General features: G+C 44.3%; 1 protein-coding gene across 3 annotated transcripts in view; it reads left to right on the forward strand.

Annotated features, from left to right (window-relative positions):
* ASPSCR1 (ASPSCR1 tether for SLC2A4, UBX domain containing) overlaps positions 1–18974 on the forward strand; it is a 120646-nt gene extending 101672 nt beyond the window's left edge. For all 3 annotated transcript variants that reach the window (XM_061615942.1, XM_061615941.1, XM_061615940.1), the window contains 4 exons: positions 16195–16246; positions 17679–17748; positions 18053–18243; positions 18806–18974. In XM_061615942.1, the coding sequence (XP_061471926.1) occupies positions 16195–16246; positions 17679–17748; positions 18053–18243; positions 18806–18819 (327 nt within the window). In that variant the 3' untranslated portion in view covers positions 18820–18974. The remainder of the gene's footprint in view (positions 1–16194; positions 16247–17678; positions 17749–18052; positions 18244–18805) is intronic.
* Positions 18975–20323: the final 1349 nt, after the last annotated feature.

The following is a 20323-nucleotide window of genomic DNA, read 5'->3' on the forward strand; positions in this document are numbered from 1 at the left end:
ATCGGTATTTGTAGATTATGGATCTTTTTCTCTTCCCTCTCAGAATATGATTATTTATTATTATTAATGACATTTATATTCCGCCCTTCCTCCCAGAAGAATATCTGGGTGGTGTGTTCCATAACCCAACTTCCTGTTGTAAGATGATCAGTTGTCTATTACCTTTTGGTAAGCACCTTTCCTACAAGACTATTTTGCAGTGCTGCCCTTAAAGGGTCATCTGTACAATGCTTTCTGAATCTTTCAGACTACGCCGACATGAAATGACTGTGGTCCAGTTGTGGACTACTCCTTGCTTATTTGGGGCCTCCATGGAGAACTCAAAATACCTGTTTATAGCACTTTCCCACCTTTTTGTGGGAACATGCTAAGAGCAACCCAAACCCATTAAAAGGAAGGAGTAAGAGAATGCCTGTTTCAAGACATTTTCATTGCAGCTCCTCTCTCTGGATTCAGAGATGCAGTTTTATTTATTTATTTATTTATTTATTTAATTTGTATCCCACCCTTCCTCCCAGCAGGAGCCCAGTGCAGCAAACAAAGCACCAAAAAACTTTAAAACTTCATAAAAGCAGATCTTAAAATACATTAATACAAAACAGCATTAAAAACAATTTAAAAAACAATTAAAAAAAAGTTTTGCCGACCTTTTGCAGCAAGCCAGCCTGCCATACTGCCTGGCCCATTCACAGTGTGAATTGCTGGCAGAATGAAAGCCTTGTGTGCTCTTTCCACCAAATTCAGCAAGGAAATTGTTAGGGAGGTAGGGGATGAAAAAAGTAAAGCACAAGGGAGAGTGCAGGGGGGAAGGTAGCTGATATGGGATGTAGAGAAAGCTGTACAATAGTGGTATAGAAATAAGAGTCCAACATTGTTACAGGTGTAAAGAAAAAAAGGAGGGACACAAGAAGCTGCCTTCTACTGAGTGAGATCGTTGATCTAGCCAGCTTAGTAGTGGCTACACAGACTGGTAGTGGGTCCCCAAGGTTTCAGACAAGAGTCATTTTCAGCCCTACCTGGAGATACCAGGGATTGAATCTGGAACTTTTTGCATACAAAACATGTGCTCTACCACTGAGCTAAGGCCCTTTCTCACAAAGCAGGTGTGGGGAACCTTTGTCCCTCCAGATGCTGCTGAACTACAACTCCAATCAGCCCCAGCAAGCTTCACCCATAGCTGATGGGAGGTGTAGTCCAGTAACATCTGGAGGACCAAAGGTTCCCCACACCTGCCACAGAAGCTAACAGTGGCTGCAGAGAGACCTGTAGGGGGAGAGAAAGGGAGTTGGAGGGGGTGCAAGAAGGTGTTTGGAGGTGGAAAACTGAAAAAGAGTGAGATAACCGAGTATAGACCTATGGCACCGCAGACAGAAAAAAGAAAGGAGGCCTAACAGAAAGGTGTGTGGAAGGAAGAGAGGCACTGAGAAAAAAGAAGAGTTAACAGAAAATAGATTTTAAATTTTTAAGATTTTAAATGAAAAAGAAAACACTGAACTAAAATTGAAATAAAAATGCTGTTGCATGGTAAGCCTACCAATGTAGCCCTAGTGAGTTAATACAACTGAAAAAGTGGCCCTCAGTGATTTGAGTGGTGCATCCTTGAAACAGACTAATCAGTAATGTTTTCATCCTTGTAAATAGCCATTACTGAGCAAGAACTAACTTTTTCTGCGTTTCCTAGTGTCCTGATGAGTTCTGTCCTCAAAGAGTGTGTAGTAAGTTGATCCAATAAATCTTACCATTTTGTCTGCTTTTTCTGTTCAGACCTTTGGGCCCAATACAATAATTGCTATATAACTAGTTTGTTGTCAGAGGACACAACAAAGTATTCCAGGAATCCCATTCTTTGCAACACAGAGATGGGAATAAGGGTCATCCGACTCTGAGGCTGGGTGGATTTTCCAATCTCTTTTCTTTCTGGAGTCTTTGGGAGTTTTGTTCCCCCCTCTCCCCAGTAGGCTTAGCTCACTGTGATGGGCTGAAGGAATATAGATATCTTAGTTAGCACCCTGACAGGAGCCTCAGTCTTTAAAGGATTCTGTGAACAAGTGCTGAAATTACAGGGCTGTTAGTGATGCTTCTTTTCCTTACAAGGTTGAAAAGGCATCTAGAGATACAAGTGTTAAACCTGATAGCCACCGGGAAGGGGAAGAGACTTTAACTGTAGAATCAAGGCCAAGAAAACAAACATTGTCAAGTTGTCTGCTAAGTGAAAAGGGACTGCATCTGAAGTGAACATCCTGCAATGTGTGTGTATTTACTGGAGGGCGAATGTGCAGACTGGCAGCAACATGGAGTTTTTGGAACTCATAAAGACTTCATGGCATTGCTTTGATATTTTGTTATTGCTGTTTGTGCTGGCTGCATTATCCCCATGTCTCATGAATTATTTTAAAGTGTTCTCGAGGGCAGAACTGATCAACTGCAGGCTTCTGCAGCACTCTAGCCAAGGGGTCCCTGCAGTTCTAGCTGTGTGTGTGTATGTGTGTGCTTTTTCTAAGCTAGTTGGGCTTCTCCCCTCCCCTCCCCTCCCCACCCTACCCCAAGGAACACACACTGGCATGACTCAGTCTTGAGGCTTAAGAAAGGCCAGTTCACAGATCTCTGAAGTTTGTGCTGGGAAGCAGTGAACCAGAGGTAAGCATCCCAGAGTCTAGGAAAGGCGGCAGACAGCTGTGGTCCCATCTTCAAAGGAGCTGAAGAGGCCCCAGATGCTTCCATCTAAATATTTATTTCTCCCCCCGCCCCATTGTATCTTAACATTTCTCCAAGTGTTGAAAAAAGCTACCTCAGGCCTTGTCACCAAGGGGAAAAATCCAGTGGAGCTCCGCATCTTTTCTCAGAGCTCTGTTCTGCTTTCATATTCTTTGGTCCTATTCTGGCCACTTGCATCTTTGATATCATTGAAGCTGATGCTGGCAAGGGCTATGCAAGTTAAGAATCTACTGCTTGACTTGCAATATGGGGATGAACTTGGCAATCAAGTTTCCTGCAGCAAAAAGTACCCTTGAATATTGAATCTAAAGACAAATAATTTGGTGTTAGAACAAATTAAACCAGAGCTATCACTAGAAGCTAAAATGATGAAACTGCAGTTATCATACTTTGGACACATAATGAGAAGACATGATTCACTAGAAAAGACAGTAATGCTGGGAAAAACAGAAGGGAGTAGAAAAAGAGGAAGGCCAAACAAGAGATGGATTGATTCCATAAAGGAAGCCACAGACCTGAACTTACAAGATCTGGTTCATGACAGATGCTCTTGGAGGTCGCTGATTCATAGGGTCGCCATAAATCATAATCGACTTAAAGGCATATAACAACAACAAAGCAAGCAAAATGAGATAGGATGTTGCTCAGTTCAGATGGAATAGGAATCCATGGTTTCCCATTGCGTCTGGACCTAGCCTGTGTAACCAGTGAGTGAGTGAGTGAGTGAGAGAATAGCAGGTACAGTGACATTTTGATTGCTGCACCCTTCCAGCTTGTATGTAAAGTCTTAACCTGTCTCTCTTAGCAGAGAATTTTGGCCAATTCTTTTCAAATGCCGCTAATCATAGTATGTTGGTCTCTGGCATATTTGTGTCCTGGAGTAGGAGTTTGGAAATGGGCCCCTATGCCCAAAACAATACAGGAAATCCATGCAGCACCAGTCACCTTCAGGACTAATACTGTTAGTACCCAAGTGATCAAAACTTATCTTATTTTGGCTTGGGGGTATCTAAGTAGATTTTGTCCAGTTATTCTACTCTTGTTGAAAAGTTCCACTTTCAGACCTTATCTGATAGAAGGTAACAGACTTAAGGTTCTGTTTTCCAGCTGCCTCATGCTGCCTCTACATTTGATCAGGGTCTCCTCAGCTTCTGAAGCTTTGTTCTTGGTATAAAATGAGACAAGGCCATTTATGCAATGCCCCTTTGACCATGGTGGTTCTCATGCTTGTTTCCGTTCCAGAGATGCTCTTTGCTGCTTGTCAGAGAAGCTTTTGATCCGCTGGCTTCCCAACTGAATTTTCCAAGTGTTTGTTTCTGTGTGTGGTAAAGGGATGTGTGTATTTGGTGGTGGTGTTGTGTGATATTTCATGCTGGTAGCTTGGATTTCTGCATTCATGTGCATGCCCCCTTTGAAGCACTCCTTTATTTATTAATTTCTAAACATCGAACTAACAGCAGACCTGTGGCACTCTAATCATTTCAGCTCATGTTACGGAAAGAATGCTTCCCCTTTTGGCAGCTGCAGGTCCCCGTTCCCTGCCTCCAATTCTCCCCCCCCCCAAAAAAAAACAACAACAACAGCAGCCTCTTTCTGATCTCGAAGTCTCTGAACAAACTTGGCAAACTAAATTGAAGTGCTGTGAATTGCATCCTTTTCATCATCCTTTTTTTGGGCAAGGGGAGTGTGTGTGCACCTTGAATGTTAGGGAAGAGGATTTATGTACGAAAGGCAGTTGAAATATTTTATTTGTTATTAAATTTATATCCCACCCTTCTTCCCAGAAGGAGCCACGGGTGGCAAATACTGGGGTAGGGAGGGAGGGAGTCAACCTTTTCTTTGAAACACATCATGTAAACATCCAGGCAGAAATATGTTGCTTCAAGTAACTGCTTCTGCTTATCTCGCTGACAAATGTCATTGTGACCTACATGCTTATAGGACTCCATGCAAGACCTGTCTAGCATGGCATGAACTCCCCCTTTGCCTCCCACACTCACACTTGGAGTTTTCCAGTGGCTTCACATTTGAATCTAGGAAATGTGATTTCAGATGCCACAGTCTTAAGCCTGCACAGGTTGTTTTTTGTATGGCATGAGTAAGAGGTCACAAATGGTGCAGAGTGCACCTTTGTCTCAACTGAAACTAGCCTCAGTCCAGCTCTAGTAGTTCCTATGTAAAAATGCGTGGACTACTCAGAGTGTTATAAAACTGCCAAATTATTAGTGTTGTTGTTATCCCTACGTAATATGTGGAGAAATGTTCTTGAAGGATGGGCAAGGAGTAATAGCCTTTCTAAATTAGAGGGGGAGAGCGTGATGTGTACTCCAGAAGTGGTGAGGGAAGCTTAAAATTTTCAAAGACTTTAAAACTGTAAACACTATTTTATTTTCTTTAAAAAAAAACAAGATTCTAGAAATTATTATGTGGAGTAATCTGAGCAGATATGCATAGGATTGCACTGTCAACCAGTGCTTCCCAAACTTTGATATCTGGGTATTAATCCTCCCACAGCCCCTGGAAGTAAAATGGGTAGCATAAAGTGTTTTGCAGAACAATGGGGAGGCACCCGCCTGGCAGGATAGCCTAGATAGTATTGCCTACCAGTATCTCTCCCCTTTGCCCAGTCAGTCAGGGTCAGGGCTCAGGATTAGGTCCATGCTTTTTGAACAGTCGTGACATTTCTGGTGTTGCCCTGCACCTGTCAGCTGAAGTGTCCCAGGGCTATGGTCTGAAGGTACAAGGCCAGCTTCCTGCTGAAGCTAAGCAGGGTCAGGTCTGGTCAGTGACTGGATGGGAGACCACCTGGGAACCATATGTAAGCCACCTTGGGTTTCATGAAAAAGAAAAGCGAGGTATAAATGTAATAAATAGCACGGGGCTGTGTTAGGGGAGTCCAGTGTGTCCTTATTTTGCTCTCAGGATGATGATAATGTCACAGCTTGTGTATTTTGCACAGAAAGAGGGATGCATGCTGCTCAGGCTTCCCCCATTCCAAGGGGCATCATAGTGTGGTGGATGCATGCAACATGGTGGCTTACTTTTTCAAGGCACACTTGAGCCCTCTTGCGCCTGCTCTAATTTAACAACAGTTGGTGTCAATATCTTGAGCTTTTAATAAGGATGCACATGAGCAAAAAAATGTGTACTGATATTCTTCACTTTAGATGTGCCATGAGTTAGTTTAAATGAACTGTCTAGTCACCTAAACTCTGTACTTCGTGCAGAGATGTTGGCATTAACATTTTAACAAGCTGACTAATTCCATGTCCTGTTTGAAAGTGATCTGGGTGCCTGCTGTTAGAAATAGGACTAAATGGACCCTCAGTCTGATCCAGCGAGCACTGCCTAAATTCTTTTGTTGTTTAATGTGCTGATACCTCCAGGCCTTGTAGCTAAAATGTTAGACAAAAGCTGAAATGCTGTGATAGTACATTCTCTGTGGCATTCTTCCCTTTTGACCAAGGCAGTCAACATATGAACATCCATTTTTGCAACTTTTCACATACAGTGTTTCCATCCTTTACCTACTTACTTTGGTAAACTGCTCTTGTATGTATGTGGAGACAGAGATGAATGCTGCAAAGGGCCCCTAGAATGTACCACTAAATTACAAATATTAATGTTTATTTATTTATTAATTCATTTCTATCCTACCTTTCCTCCAAGGAGCTCAAGGTGGCATACAAACATGGTTCTCCCCCTCCTGATTGTATCCTCACAGTCAGGTAGGTTAGGTGAGCTTCATGGCTGAATGGGGATTTGAACCCTGGTCTTACAGGTTCTAGTCCAACACTCTAACCCACCCTTTCCTAACCTTTGGGTCCCCGGATGTGGCTGGTCTACAATTCCCATTATTCCTGACCATTGGCCATGCTGGCTGGGGTTGATGGGAGTTGTAGTCCAACATCTGGGGACCCAAAGGTTGGGAAAGGCTGCTTTAACCACTACACCACACTGGCTCACTAAAAGTTTATACTGTATAAAGCTTGGCAGTTCAACTTTGGAATAATGGTACAAATAGGATTGGGCTATGCTGTACTGGATTAAACTCAGCTTGATTGTCAAATGACACAAGTTCCTATATTATGCACCATCGGTTATTTCTAAAATCTAGCAGACGGTCTATAATACTGCTTGTCCTCTAATTTGGGCTAGATCTGGAGAATTCCTGATAATGCATTACCCATGAAAAGAGGAGGGAGTAGAGCCAATCATTCAAAAGCCAAAAGCATCCAGAGCTCAGAGGCAGCAGAGAGTGACTCACAGCTAGGAAACCGTTGCTGCCAGTAGCAAAATCGGAAATGGCCTCAAGTATGGAATAGCCTGTCCTATAGAATAAGAATGAAAATGTTGGGAAGATGCCATCCAAACAGTGTTATGCATAGCAGTGATAGCAATGTGCAGAGTTGAGTGATTGGGATGGGCATTAGAGAAGGAAAGAAGAGGCAGAAAGAGGTTATTTTCTCTGTAAATCTTTTTAATGTGTTCAAAAGCATCACGTGTCTGAGAGGTGGTCTTTCGACCCGGAGGACAAAAGCTATTCTGGAAGTCCATTATCTTCATTTTGCTGATTTTGTACGCTGTGTAAATAAAGTGTAAATACTTTTATTTTCCTTGACCCGTGAAGTATGTTGTATCTTTTGGATTCCAGTGAAACTTATACAAAAGATAGAGCAAAGCAGACAAATGACACATAAATGGGCATGCTTAGTGCCTAGCCTGAGGGTAAAGGAGGGAGCTGTGGATATACCCCGTGAAAGGAGGTTTTTATTGGCCAAACTGTAGGATGGAAAAAAAGGCGGGCAAGGATGCGGATCAGGGTGGGGGAAAGAAGACGAGTCTGGAAGGAAGGCAACTGGATTTTGTGTGCTCAGGAGCTGCTGTCTCATTCCTTTAAGTCTCTTCCAATTAAAAGAGCTTTGGTCTGATGTCTTGCCAGTGGTGAGAATGGGGGGGGGTGGAGGAGCTCAGAAGTCAAAGCTGGACTTATTTGTCAACTTCTGAGTAAAAATAGGGTAGCGGCTCTTATTGGGGGATGCTGTGTGTGTGTGTGTGTGCATGCGTGCATTGCGGAGTTTGTGCCGCGTGTGTCTGTCTCATTGGACTGTGTTCCTCTGAGCTCTGGCTCTCCCTCGTTCATTGTGCCTCCCTCACAGGCCCTGCCATGAATTTTCTCTGACCCCTTGGGGCCATTCCCACATAAAGCTTTGATGTGTGTGCCCAGAGCTTGATTGACAAGGAAGTTTTAGTGGCAGCAACTGGAGAAACGAAGAGAAAAGGGCAGGGCTTTGAGCTCCGAGATGCTGTACTTAGTTATCTCCTTCAGAATGTTAATTATTCATCATGATAATTGGGCAGGAGAGGGGAAAAAGAGGGGAGGATATTAAAAAATTCCAACACTAACACGCTACAAAAACCTCATTTTCCAATGTTGTGGCTGGCGTGAAAAGGATAGTGTGTATGTGAAGAGATTTGGGGAAGTGGGGGCTGCTTTTTTTCTTTTTCTTTAATCCATTCCCTAAATATTAGGGTCCCTTCAAATGAAGGCAGCAGAGACATCAAAGCTTTTGTAAGAGTTTTCTCGGGGGGTTCTTAACTGTGTCTGGTACTTTTTAATTAAAAAGTTTACAGAGAGCTGCCTTTGTGACTGGCTTCTGGTGGAGCTGGCAACCTTGGGTCCCGCTGCTTGAGAAAGGAAATGTTTTTAAAGGCCTAATAAATATTGTTTCCTACTGCTGGGATGTCAGGTTGGCACTATGAAAGACCTCATCGCTAGCCAGGAGATGGATCTTGGTGCTGAGCAGTGTGGGGAGTGGGGCTTTTCCTGGGAGCTGGATATTGTCAGCCACTTTGAACGCACATGCCAATATGCACCCCTCAATCTCTGCATGTGTCAGATGCCCATTCCAAGTGTATGGAGAGTGGGTCAGTAAGATATGTTTTCTTCTGTCAAAACAGTAGTCATTGTTACACTGGATTATTCCCAGTATCTTGACATTGTCTGGCATCAGTCATTTCAAATATGGGAAGTAACATGCTTTGTGTTGCAAGTGGATATAGAATATCTTTTCCACTTCCATTTCAATATGTTAGGCTTCAGACCCAAAACAGAGGTTCTGTGTCAAGAACACGGATAATAGAGTAAAAGGTTTGTTTTGAAAGGGAAGCTTTCAGTTACTAGCAGAACACCAAAAAAGAGGAAGATCACCTAACCTCCAGGGGCAGGGAATTCCACATATGGGGTACCACCACAGGAAAAAATCCTCTTGGGTGTTGCTATCAACCTTTTTCAAAAGTCAGTGGTGCCTGCAAGAGGGACACAACAACCGATCTTAACAGATGGGCAAATTCACATAAGAGGGGGAGGTTCTCCAAGTATTTTATTTTATTTATTAGATTTATATCCTGCCCTTCCTCCCAGTAGGAGCCCAGAGCGGCAAATGAAAGCACTAAAAACACTCTAAAACATCATAAAAACAGACTTTAAAATATATTAAAACAAAACTTCCTTAAAAACATATTAAAACAAAATATCTTTAAAAACATATTTTTTAAAAAAAAGCTTTAAAATGCATTAAAAAGCAATTCCAACACAGACTGGGATAAGGTCTCTACTTAAAAGGCTTGTTGAAAGAAGGTCTTCAATAGGTGCCGAAACGATAACAGAGTTGGCACCTATCTAATATTTAAGGCAAGGGAATTCCAAAGGGTAGGTGCCACTACACTAAAGGTCTGCTTCCTGTGTCATGCAGAACGGACCTCCTGTGATAAGATGGTATCTGCAGGAGGCCCTCACCTGCAGAGCGCAGTGATCGACTGGGTATATAAGAGGTAAGACGGCCTTTCAGGTATCCTGGTCCCAAGCTGTATAGGGCTTTGTACACCAAAACCAGCACCTTGAACTTAGCCCGGTAGCCAATAGGTAGCCAGTGCAATTAACTCAGCAGCAGGGTGACATATTGGCAATACCCTGTCCCAGTGAGCAGTCTCGCCGCTGCATTTTGCACCAGCTGCAGCTTCTGGACCAACCTCAAGGGCAGCCCCACATAGACCACATTCCAGTCATCCAGCCTGGAAGTTACCAGTGCATGGACAACAGTGGTCAGGCTATCCCGTCCAGGAACAGCCACAGCTGTCTTACTAGCCGAAGCAGGTAAAAGGCACTCCTAGTCACTGAGGTCACTGAGTCATCTTCCCCTGGGAAGCCGGTAAGTCTTTGATAACTCCAGTGTCACCATTCACCAGGGACCTTCGGATGTGGGAAGAGGCCCCAGCAAACCCATGGGTGTTTTGCCCTCATGCATGTAGGACAGGATTGTACATATCTTTCTATGTCATGCTTAACCCTTGGCCATCAAAAGTCCCGCGTGACCACCTGCAAAATTTTAAAAACCCCAAAATGTCCTGCAGTGGGGGTATCATGATATTGGCGGAGGACCTTGGCTCGCAACTCTCCTGGAGGCACGTACAGAGTCTCATAGTGATAGACAATCCCTCCTCTTCAAGAGAATCCGGGCGCACAGACTTGCGATGGTTGCTCCAATTCTCACACCTGCTCCTGAGCGAACAGGTCTTGCTCTTGGACTCTGTGTAAATCCTGGGCAGCTGGCAGTGACCATTTTTTCTAAAGGGATGATGTGAAATAGTTGTGTTGATGGCTGGGTGTCCTTGTACTCTGACATGCAGGACAAGGCATCAGCCTGGCAGTCCAGTGCCTGGGGAATGTAATTAATGCGGAAGTGGGATCTGGCAAAGAACTGCGCCCACCGCACTTGCTGCTGATTCAGTTTTCAGGCTGTCTGTGGGCCCTCTAGGTTTCGGTGGTCAGTACATGTCAGGCCCAGGATGTGACTCAGGAACCAGACCAACGGCTGTAGTTAATTCGTGTTTTATTAGGGTAATGTCCAAACAAAAACTGCGTTTTCTCATGAAGCAATACAGGGATACAGGTCCTGCGGCATTGGGAGAAAGTTGACAGAGCAAGGGACTTCTTCCCGCCTGTTCTTTAAGAAGGGGCCAAACGGGCGCGCAATCTTTCGCTCCTCCTTAACTGCCCCTCAGGTACTGCCCGCCTTCCCCCCCTTCTCTCCTGTCTTTTCAGCTGTCTGCGTGTGCGCGGTGAGGGGGGAAGCATCACCCCCTCCTCTTCTGAAGTTTCCGATTCCAGGATGGGGGATAGGGGAGGGGCTGATGGTAAACTGCCTCCCCGCTTTTCGGCTGTGAGCAGCCCTCCCTCTTCCCCCTCTTGCTCTGAGCCTGAAAGAGGGGGAGGCGTGAGAATGTCCAGGGAGGGCTCAGGCTCCCCGTTGCTAAGCGACCTTATCACTGGCAGTTCCTCTGTTTCGTCTTCGCTCCAAAGGGGGGAAGTTCCTCCCCCTTCCCTCTGCCATTCATCCGAATACTCTTCTCCCAACTCTCCGGGATCCAGCTCCCCGGGATTGGGACCCCAGCTCTGCCTTCCGACAGTACATACTTCTGCTTCATGCCGCACCCCTTCCAACAGAGGATGCCAGCTCTTGAATGCATCACGAATGGCCAGTAGTTGTTTCTCCCAAACTGTGTAGTTGCTCTCAGCGCTTGACAGTTTTCTGGAGAAGTAAGCGCAGGGTCGTAAGTTCCCTCTCTTTTTGGCTGACTGTAATAACACCGCTCTGACGGCTACGTCCGACACACCACTACCCACAATAAAAGGTTGCTGGGGGTCTGCATGCTGGAGTATGGGTTCTGAGGAAAACAGCTACTTCAGCTCCTCAAATGCTTGTTGAGCTGATTCGGATCAATGGAAGGATCCAGACCCTCTCAGACAGTCAGTAAGGGGGGGGGGTGTCAGGTTCGAGAAAACTGCAATGAAGCACCGGTAATAGTTAGCAAATCCCAGAAAATGCTGAAGGTCCTTCTTTGTTTTGGGGAGGTGCCAAGAGAGCATGCAGCGCACCTTCTCCAGGTCCATCTCAACTCCTGTGGGAGAGATGTGGTAACCCAGGAAATCCAGGGTGATCAAGTCAAACCCGCATTTTTCCAGCTCAGTGTACAAGTGCTGCTCTCTCAGTCTCTGCATCACCGCCTTCACATGCGCATCATGCTGTTCGAGTTAGTCAGAGTAAATGAAGATATCATCCAAATAGACTATCATGAAGCAGTCTAGGTAGTCCCAGAAAATATCGTTCATGAAATTTTGGAAGACAGCTGGCTCGTTCGACAACCTGAATGGCACGACTAGATATTCAAAGTGTCCATAGTGGGTCTTGAAGGTAGTTTTCCACTCATTTCCCTTCCTGATTCTGACTAGATGGTAAGCTCCATGTAAATCCAACTTGGTGTAGATTTTAACTGAACGTAGGTGCTGTAACATCTTGTTGATGAGGGGCAGGGGTTAGCTGTTGGGGATGGAATTCTGGTTTAGCTCCCTGTAATCATGGCAAGGACATAACTCCCCATTTTTCTTCTTAACAAACAGCAATGGGGCTCCAGCAGGGGATTTGGATGGCCGTATGAACCTTCTCTGTAAATTAGTATCCAGGAACTCCCTCTGCGCCACCAGCTCCAGCTCTGACAGGGAATAGATGCACCCCAAAGGGATGCTTGCCCCCGGCATTAAGTCTATGGCACAGTCATAAGGGCGATGGGGGAGCCGCTGGTCAGCTTCTTTTTTGTCAAACACATCTTTAAAGTCCTTGTACTTTACAGGAAGTCGTGTCTCCACAGGCAGGAATGTAGCTGCCAGCATTCAAGGGATGGATTTCTTGGGGGGCTGCTGGTGCTGCTCGCAGTAGTCCAATTGGAATGTCACAATACCCTCTTGCCAAGAGATGACTGGATCATGCTATGCCAGCCAGGTCATGCCCAGCTCCACAGGGAAGCAGGGCAAGCCATCTAGATAAAAGGACATCCATTCCACCTGGCCCGGTTACTCCACCCTTAGTGGGATAGTGGTCCTGGCAACAACCCCTGACTTCAGTGGCCATCCGTCTATGGTCTCCACAGACAGAGGTGATTCGAGCTCAATGACTGGCACGTTGTGCCGTTTGGCAAAATCCAGGTCCCTAAAGTTGCTAAATGCACTAGAATCCACTATCACAAACACCTGGACTTCTTACCATGTAGACAAACCTAGGCGGCCTGGCAAGTGTAAGGCGGACTTTGGTGGGAGAGGTTTGTCTTGAGGTCGCTGGCTTACAGTAGATCCCAGCTCGTGGACCTCTACAAGGGCTGGGATTTGACGTTTTCCTGCACCAGAGCCTTTTCTGACTTAAAGGAACACGCCTTGGCCAGGTGCCCAGCCTTCCCGCAATATAGACACAGCCCCTCTTTTCGATGCTTCTCCTTCGCCTCCATCAAATGCAGGTCCCCCCCCCCCGAATGGGCTCCACTCCTGATGGTGCCGAGATTCCCACTCCGGGGAGAATTCGTGCGTGGGGGAGTTGTAAAGGGGGTAAGGAGCGTGCTGTCTCCACTTTACATTCCTGGCGCCACCCCTCTAGCCACTGTCTATGTGTAAGCACAGGCAGACCAGCTCTGGGAAAGTACTCGGCTGCTGGGCGCTCGCCAACTTGTCCAGCACTTCTGAATTGAGCCCATTGTGATACAAGAGCATTAACCCAAAGTTGTTAAAGTCCATTTCCTGGGCCAGGATACAAAAAATATTAGTGTATGTCCCCACGGAGTTCTTTTCCTGACGTAGGTTTCCCAGTTGGCGGGAACCTCTGGTGGTCCCAAATGATCTCGGCCATGGCGTCTATGAAAGCTGTATACCGGGTCAAGACTGGGTCATTGTGAAGCAACAGAGTGGTGGCCCACTGGATAGTCTCCCTTTCCAAGAGGCTTATGATAAATGCACCTTCACACTGTCATTTGGGAATTCCAGCTGTTGCACTCATATGTAAAGCTCACACTGGGCTATGAACGTGGTGAATTGCTCCACCTGCCCACTGTAGCAGGCAAGCATTCCCACCGGAGATGTGATTTGGGGTGCTGGCATGGGTGGGATGGGCCCCTGTGCTTGTTGTGTGAAGATCCCCTGGGTCACTAGCTGGGTCGTCTGGAGGTACAAGGCTTGATTCTCAGCTCGAAGAGACTGGGTTTCAGTTCAAAGGCTCTGGACTTCAGTTATCAAGGTTTTGACAGCTCTGTGGACATCCTCCCTGCTCCACAGCTCGCTTCCATTCTGTCATGGGACCATTGGCTGGAGGAGGTGGTGGCTGGGTCAAACTGTCCTGCCTGAAGTCGACTCAGTCACGGTCACATCTCTGATTTTCTCTTTTTGTTAAAGTTATAGATACATCAAAAGCTTTGTGGCTCATTCACCTCTCTATGCTTTCTAGGAGCTTTTGTCCTGAACTAACACTGACTAAACATGTCTTCGCAGCTCCCAGACGTTGACTCATAGCTATCCCCTCCCGAATCAACTTCAGGTTTAAGCTGAAATAAACTGGATCTCAGTGCCATTTTGCAGCTGAATTATTGTTTCAGTTTGGGTGTAAGGCCTGTTTTTAGGTGAAAAAATGTGCTTCCTGTGGATCTTGTGTTTCTCAATTCTTCTTTGTCCTGTGTAATGTGTCCTTGAGTTAGCTGATATCTAAAAATAGATGCAAAATAGCTAAGGAATTATATTTTCAATTGGCTAATCTTCAGTTAGTGTACAGATATGCAAGCTTTTGAACTACACACTTTTATGAGGGTGGGTATTAACACTTGAATATTTCACTGAATATATTTAATCCAGGATTACCTCCCCCCTAATTAGTTCCATGATCAACTGCTCCAATTTCCAGAGGAGTGACCCCGTTAGTTTGTCACAGCAAAGTGCATTTTAGTCCGTGAAACATAATGCCATAACAGATTTGCTGTTAAGGTGCCACAAGACTCTTTTTGTTGTTCAACTGCTCCCTACACTGAATCTAGATTTTCCTTCTTCTATGTTTTCAGTCCTTCCTCTGTGACACTTCTTCTGCAACCCCTACCATCAGTCACTTTCAAATCATAACGCACACATATCTATGTATGTACTGGCTGCTTTTCCCCTACAAATGCAGTTACCTTGCTCATCAGCAACACACATTGTGTTAAAAATCCCATGTTTGCTGTCCCGTGTTTAGTTCTGTTCCGAAAATTAACTTCTATTCATATTTGCAAAATACTACCTTTCTCTTGGGTCAAACAATTAGTACCACAGTCTGCATAGTCTGTTGAAAAGATCATCAGTGAGAATCTGCCAGACCTGTATATTCTAATAGCTCCATGTGAAAGTAGCAAGAACAGTTGGCTCTGACAACGGGGCAAATGCTGGCACTGGCTCATCTACAGCGCAGATCCTTCCACATATTAATCCATCCAGGCCTTCCTTAAATGCAGGTCCAGAATGTGTGACTGGGAAATTTGTGGGGGAATATGAACCTCAGTTACTATAATGTTGGGTTACAGCAGCCTTTCCCAAAGTGGTGTCTTCCACCTGTTGTTTGGACTCTAGCCCCCTGAGCCCCAGCCATCGTAGTCCAAAACATCTGGCAGGCACCAGGCTGGGGAAGGCTGGATTACAATGTGATTGTCTATATATGTAAAGGGCTGTGTTGCTAGCGTGAAGGGTTGACTTGGTATTCTTGAAATGCAGTGGCCTGTTTTCGCACATAATGCTAAGCTATTGATTAACAACCAGCAAATTAACCATGAGTTGTCCCACAGACAAATAAAGTTTGGTTTATTGCTGCTCTTGCTTGGTGCCTTTGTAGTTAGATAAGCATCTGGGATAAGGTAGTCAAGCAAACCATGATTAAGGAAGAGTGGTAGGTTCACCACACCAGGGCATGGTTAAAACAAACCAAGGTTCATCAAGTAAACAGGAAACCATTACTTCAGATTGTGGTCTGTTGGCAGCAAACAAACCACAGTTAAGATGCTGGGCAGGGTCCACATGTAACATTAAGCCAGTTTAAGAAAGCATGGTTCAGTGTTGTGTCATTCATCGGTGATCACTCATGGTCAAGTAAGATTGTCTTCCAAGATAAGGTCTTTAATGGTGGGCCTGTAGGTGACTGTGGAGGCCAATTCTGGATCCACACAGCCTCCCACAGTGAGGACATAGGTTTCCAGATGGAAGATGATCGCGATGAGGATTTGTTTGACGTGCCTTCCGCTTAGCTTATTTGTCCCGTTCGCCCTGTATTCGTGCTTCTTCGAAGTCCATAGCACCTTTGATAATAGCCGACCTCCATTTGGGACATTATGGGCCACGACTTCCCAGTCCTCAATGTGCATGTTAATTTTTTTAGATATGCTTTAAGAACATCTTTAAACCTCTTTTGCTGTCTACCGATATTCTGTTTTCTGTGTACAAGTGACAAGCAAGAGTATCCCTCTTTTTAAGTTCCAGGTAAAGATTTCTGTTCTCTTTTGTGCTTGCATGCTCCGAAGGCTGACTAGAAGGAGAGGCATTTCTAGTTCTTACTGTGTGTCAAATCTTGGAATTTCTCTTTTTTGCAGACTAACCTCTTCCCTGCTGCTGTTGTACATTTTGGATCTGAGAAGCACAATGGTGAGTCTCTTCTTTTTTTCCTTTCCGTAAGAGACTACATAGTTGTTACATGAGCATTCAGATGAGTTGTGTCCCTGGCTTCAGCCTGCGCCTACAATGGTTGACCTCTGAATAGCATTTTAAGAGCAAATAAGTGGATATTTATGTATGGCTCAGTGCTCTTCTGCCAAGTTCATGAAGCTTTTCTATATCCAAAACATCTGTATATCCAAATTAGAAGACAATCCAGTGTGGAAATGGCTGTAAGGGAAGTACCTATCTAGTTTAAGCTGAAATAAACTGGATCTCAGTGCCATTTTGCAGCTGAATTATTGTTTCAGTTTGGGCATAAGGCCTGTTTTTAGGTGAAAAATTGTGCTTCCTGTGGGCCTTGTCTTTCTCAGTTCTTCTTTGTCTTATATAATGTGTACTGGAGTTGGACTGCCTTCGAGTTGATTCGGACTTATGGCGACCCTATGAATAGGGTTTTCATGGTAAGCGGTATTCAGAGGTGGTTCTGCTGAGGCTGAGAGGCAGTGACTAGCCCAAGGTCACACAGTGAGCTTCATGGCTATGTGGGTATTCGAACCCTGGTCTCCCAGGTATTAGTCCAACACTGTAACCACTAAGCAACACTGGCTCTCATACTTGAGTTAGCTGATATCTAAAAAAAGATACAAAATAGCTAAGGCATTATATTTTCAATTGGCTAATCTTCAGTAAGTGTACAGATGTGCAAGCTTTTGAATTACACAATTTTATGAGGGCGGATATTAACACTTGAAGTGAAAATTGGGTCAAAAATATGGTACTTTTTATGTATGTGTTCTGTATTTATCTTATTATTTGAGTCCAGATACAAACATCAGTATGAGCAGTTCACAGTTGCCTCTCTCCGCAGTTCACCTTCAAACTAAGGACAAGTATTTGTGTGATACGTACTGTCATTGATGTCTTTAAAATATATCAGGAGTGACCACCATAACTGGGTGGGCTTTAGGAGGGTTTGTCTACAGGGGAGATCAGAGTAGGATTATGCTGCAGGTTGAAGATAACATCTCGTAGTTTCTTCTAATGGTGCAATATATTAGGAAACTGCCAATGGACATAAAATCTTCAGGAGCTACATGCTAAAAGGAACATATACATACAGAGTGAGACGCTATCTTTGTTTGTCTGGCAGTTCTATTTTTGTTTAATATTACTATCTTCACTGGCTAGTTCACAGAATAGGATCTCAGACAAGCTGATGAGTATTCTAAAATCCACTTTCTCAAAAGTTTAGAAAAATGTTTCACAGATTTTGAAAGGATTAGTCTGGCTTGAGGGGCTGTTGATTTCATGGGACTTTATTGCTTTGAAGCACTTTGTTACAGGTATTGGAGAAGGATTGCTTCTTCTTTCTTAAAGCAAACATGAACTTTGTGTGAATGTATGTGTGACTGTTTTACAGATCACTATCTGAGGCTGGACTTGCTGAAATCAGCTGTGTCCCCTTCTGAAGCTGACGTCTTAGTAGCTAGGTAAGTAGACATTTTCTTCTTGAAGTTCTGGATGTGGATCTCCCTGCCCTGTCCAATTAAGAGTTTCCCAGCAATTAACAAAACTTGCTTTTACACATGTGCCTACTCACAGCTTTGTACAGCCCATCTGAATGAAAAAAGACCCCTCTATTACCAAACTCCATAGGAATTGGAAGGTGTTTTGCTAATAATATTCAACCTTTGGCTTTTGCAATGCAGTTCAAAATGTAAAGCACTGGAGAATGTAATCTCAGCAAACGGAAAAAGACCAATATGAACATCTAATGTTTAACTTTTCTCTCAGGCGGTTGTCTAAATCGGTACCTCGTACTAGGCCAAATTCAGAACCTGTTCCTAGTTCCCTGCCTAAGCCAAATGAGGCTGATGAGAGTGTAGGAACAGGGCACTCAGAATCGGTAATGCCTCTTGAAGTACCACAACCACAAGCAAGGAGGACCGCATCTGGAAAAGTGCCAAAGTGGCTGAAGCTGCCAGGTACCATCTTATGTGTTACAGGGAGATTACTTAATCATAGACATTGTCCTCCTCCCTGAAAGAGGGATGCTGTGTGGCAGTTTGGTGTTATGTACATGGGGTTGTAAACCAAACCCGTATCTGAATATCACGCTTTGGGGCTGGGAAGAAATTTTCCTCATGTAGATAGCACTTTCCTTTTGTACCCTACCCATATTCCTTTCCTACTATCCATCTTTGGTATGGTACATTATGTTTGGCAACCTCTCTGGAATGTGGCTGTGTGTAAAGCAGGTGTGGGGAATTTTGGCCCTCCAGATATTGCTGAACTCTGGGTCCCATCAGCCCCAACAAGCGTAGCTAGTGGCCAGGCATGATGGGAGTTGTAGTTCAGCAACACCTGGTGAGGCAAAGGTTCTCCACACCTGGTACAGAGTTTCTTACCAGAAATGCCCTATAAATATTCTGAGGCACTTTCTGGATTTCAGTTTGAGAATACACATAATTGGGGAGGCTCTTGAAACCTCAGCAATATAGAAGATTGTTGTAGAGGCTGTCACTATCATCTTATTTTGCATTTCAGGTGCGAAGCGATGAAGAATTTGTGGTGTCCACCTTCAGAAAGATGCCTCACCTGGCTGAGAGGCAGCAAGTTCATTTGCCCTATTTTCCTTCCTATGAAATGCTTCTAAGAACATGCTGAAAGACATGACCTAGCAAACTGATTTTTCAGAATAAAATTGCAAACACCATCTTCTCTTGCCTGTTCTGCTATGTTGGGAATGAAAGAACAACATCGCTCTGTCTTCAGCATGATGCTCTGGCCATACATTTGGGCTGTGGGTAAAGCAGAGAGAAGCCCCAGCCATGCTGTAATTTAAATAACATGAATCTAGCAGGCACAGAAATTTGTGGAAATTATTTTCTGCATTTCTCGTGTAGATGTTTTGAACCTTGGGGCCATGGTGTTGATTATACAGAAATATTTCTGAAAAACCCAGTTGGGTGGGTTTTACAATGTTATACAAGTTGTCACTATCCCCCATGCTGCAGGTTCGCTTCTAGACACACATAGGGCTTTGACCCTGACAGGCCCTGGACACTCTCCTTTTCCAGTGTTGCAAACACTATCAGTGGCTGCAAAAGTTTGCAGTTTTCAAGATCTGTTAGTAGATCTGAATGAAGAGATCACTTAGGACCTGGCAATGTTCACCGAGGTCAGTGAACACTCTTTTTGCAGTGTTTGGGGTAATAAAAACACACATCTCTCCCAAATTGCTTCAGACAATAAAGGAAGTGACAGAGAAAATTAATGCCATCGATAGGTAGAGGTAAACCAGAAGCGTACTTCATGCTCATCATGCCTGATGCACATGCAGGGGATGTTGGCAGGAAGGCAAGGTATCATGGCCAAGACCTTTTGGAGCTTCAGATCCATAATGAGATTTCAGATGTGCAGGAAGGGGCTGGCCATCCTTTGTGAATTTCCAATATTCCCTGACGCTCTTTCTCCTTCATTTTGAAAACTACCTATTGCATCCATACTATCACTGTTTTGATTTGCTTTATGTACACCTGGAGATATTTTTTCAGTGTCCTCCTTTTTTGAACAACTTTCAGATCCAGATTTTCAATTCATCAGCTGCCTGCTTTCTTTTATTTATACCATATATTCCTATATTGCTTTTCATCAGTGGTTTTTTTAAAAAAATAAGAACAAAAAATAGGTAATACAATATATAAAACAACAAAGCAACAGATAAAGCACTAGAAATAAACATCTTGCAGTAGGTTAAATTCTACTTGAGTTTCCATCTATGGCTGGAATATCTGAAAAACAGCCAGATAGTGGTTTTCTCCTTCTCTAGCTTCAGGACCACCATTTGGGCCTTTAGCATTTCTACATGTGGATCTAGCAGGTACAGTAGAGTATGCCAGGGGAAAAAAGCTTCTTGAGGCCCAGCTCCAGGATTAGAGAAAAGAGTTACAGCAAGGAAGCGGAAAGATACAGACAGAAATATGGAGTCAAACATCAAGCATACACATACTAGCCATATAGGCTAATTGAGCCTTATGCTCTTATTAGATTTTCCCCCAGCAA

This window comes from Rhineura floridana, chromosome 3 (assembly GCF_030035675.1).
Source record: "Rhineura floridana isolate rRhiFlo1 chromosome 3, rRhiFlo1.hap2, whole genome shotgun sequence".
Lineage (NCBI taxonomy): Eukaryota > Metazoa > Chordata > Lepidosauria > Squamata > Rhineuridae > Rhineura > Rhineura floridana.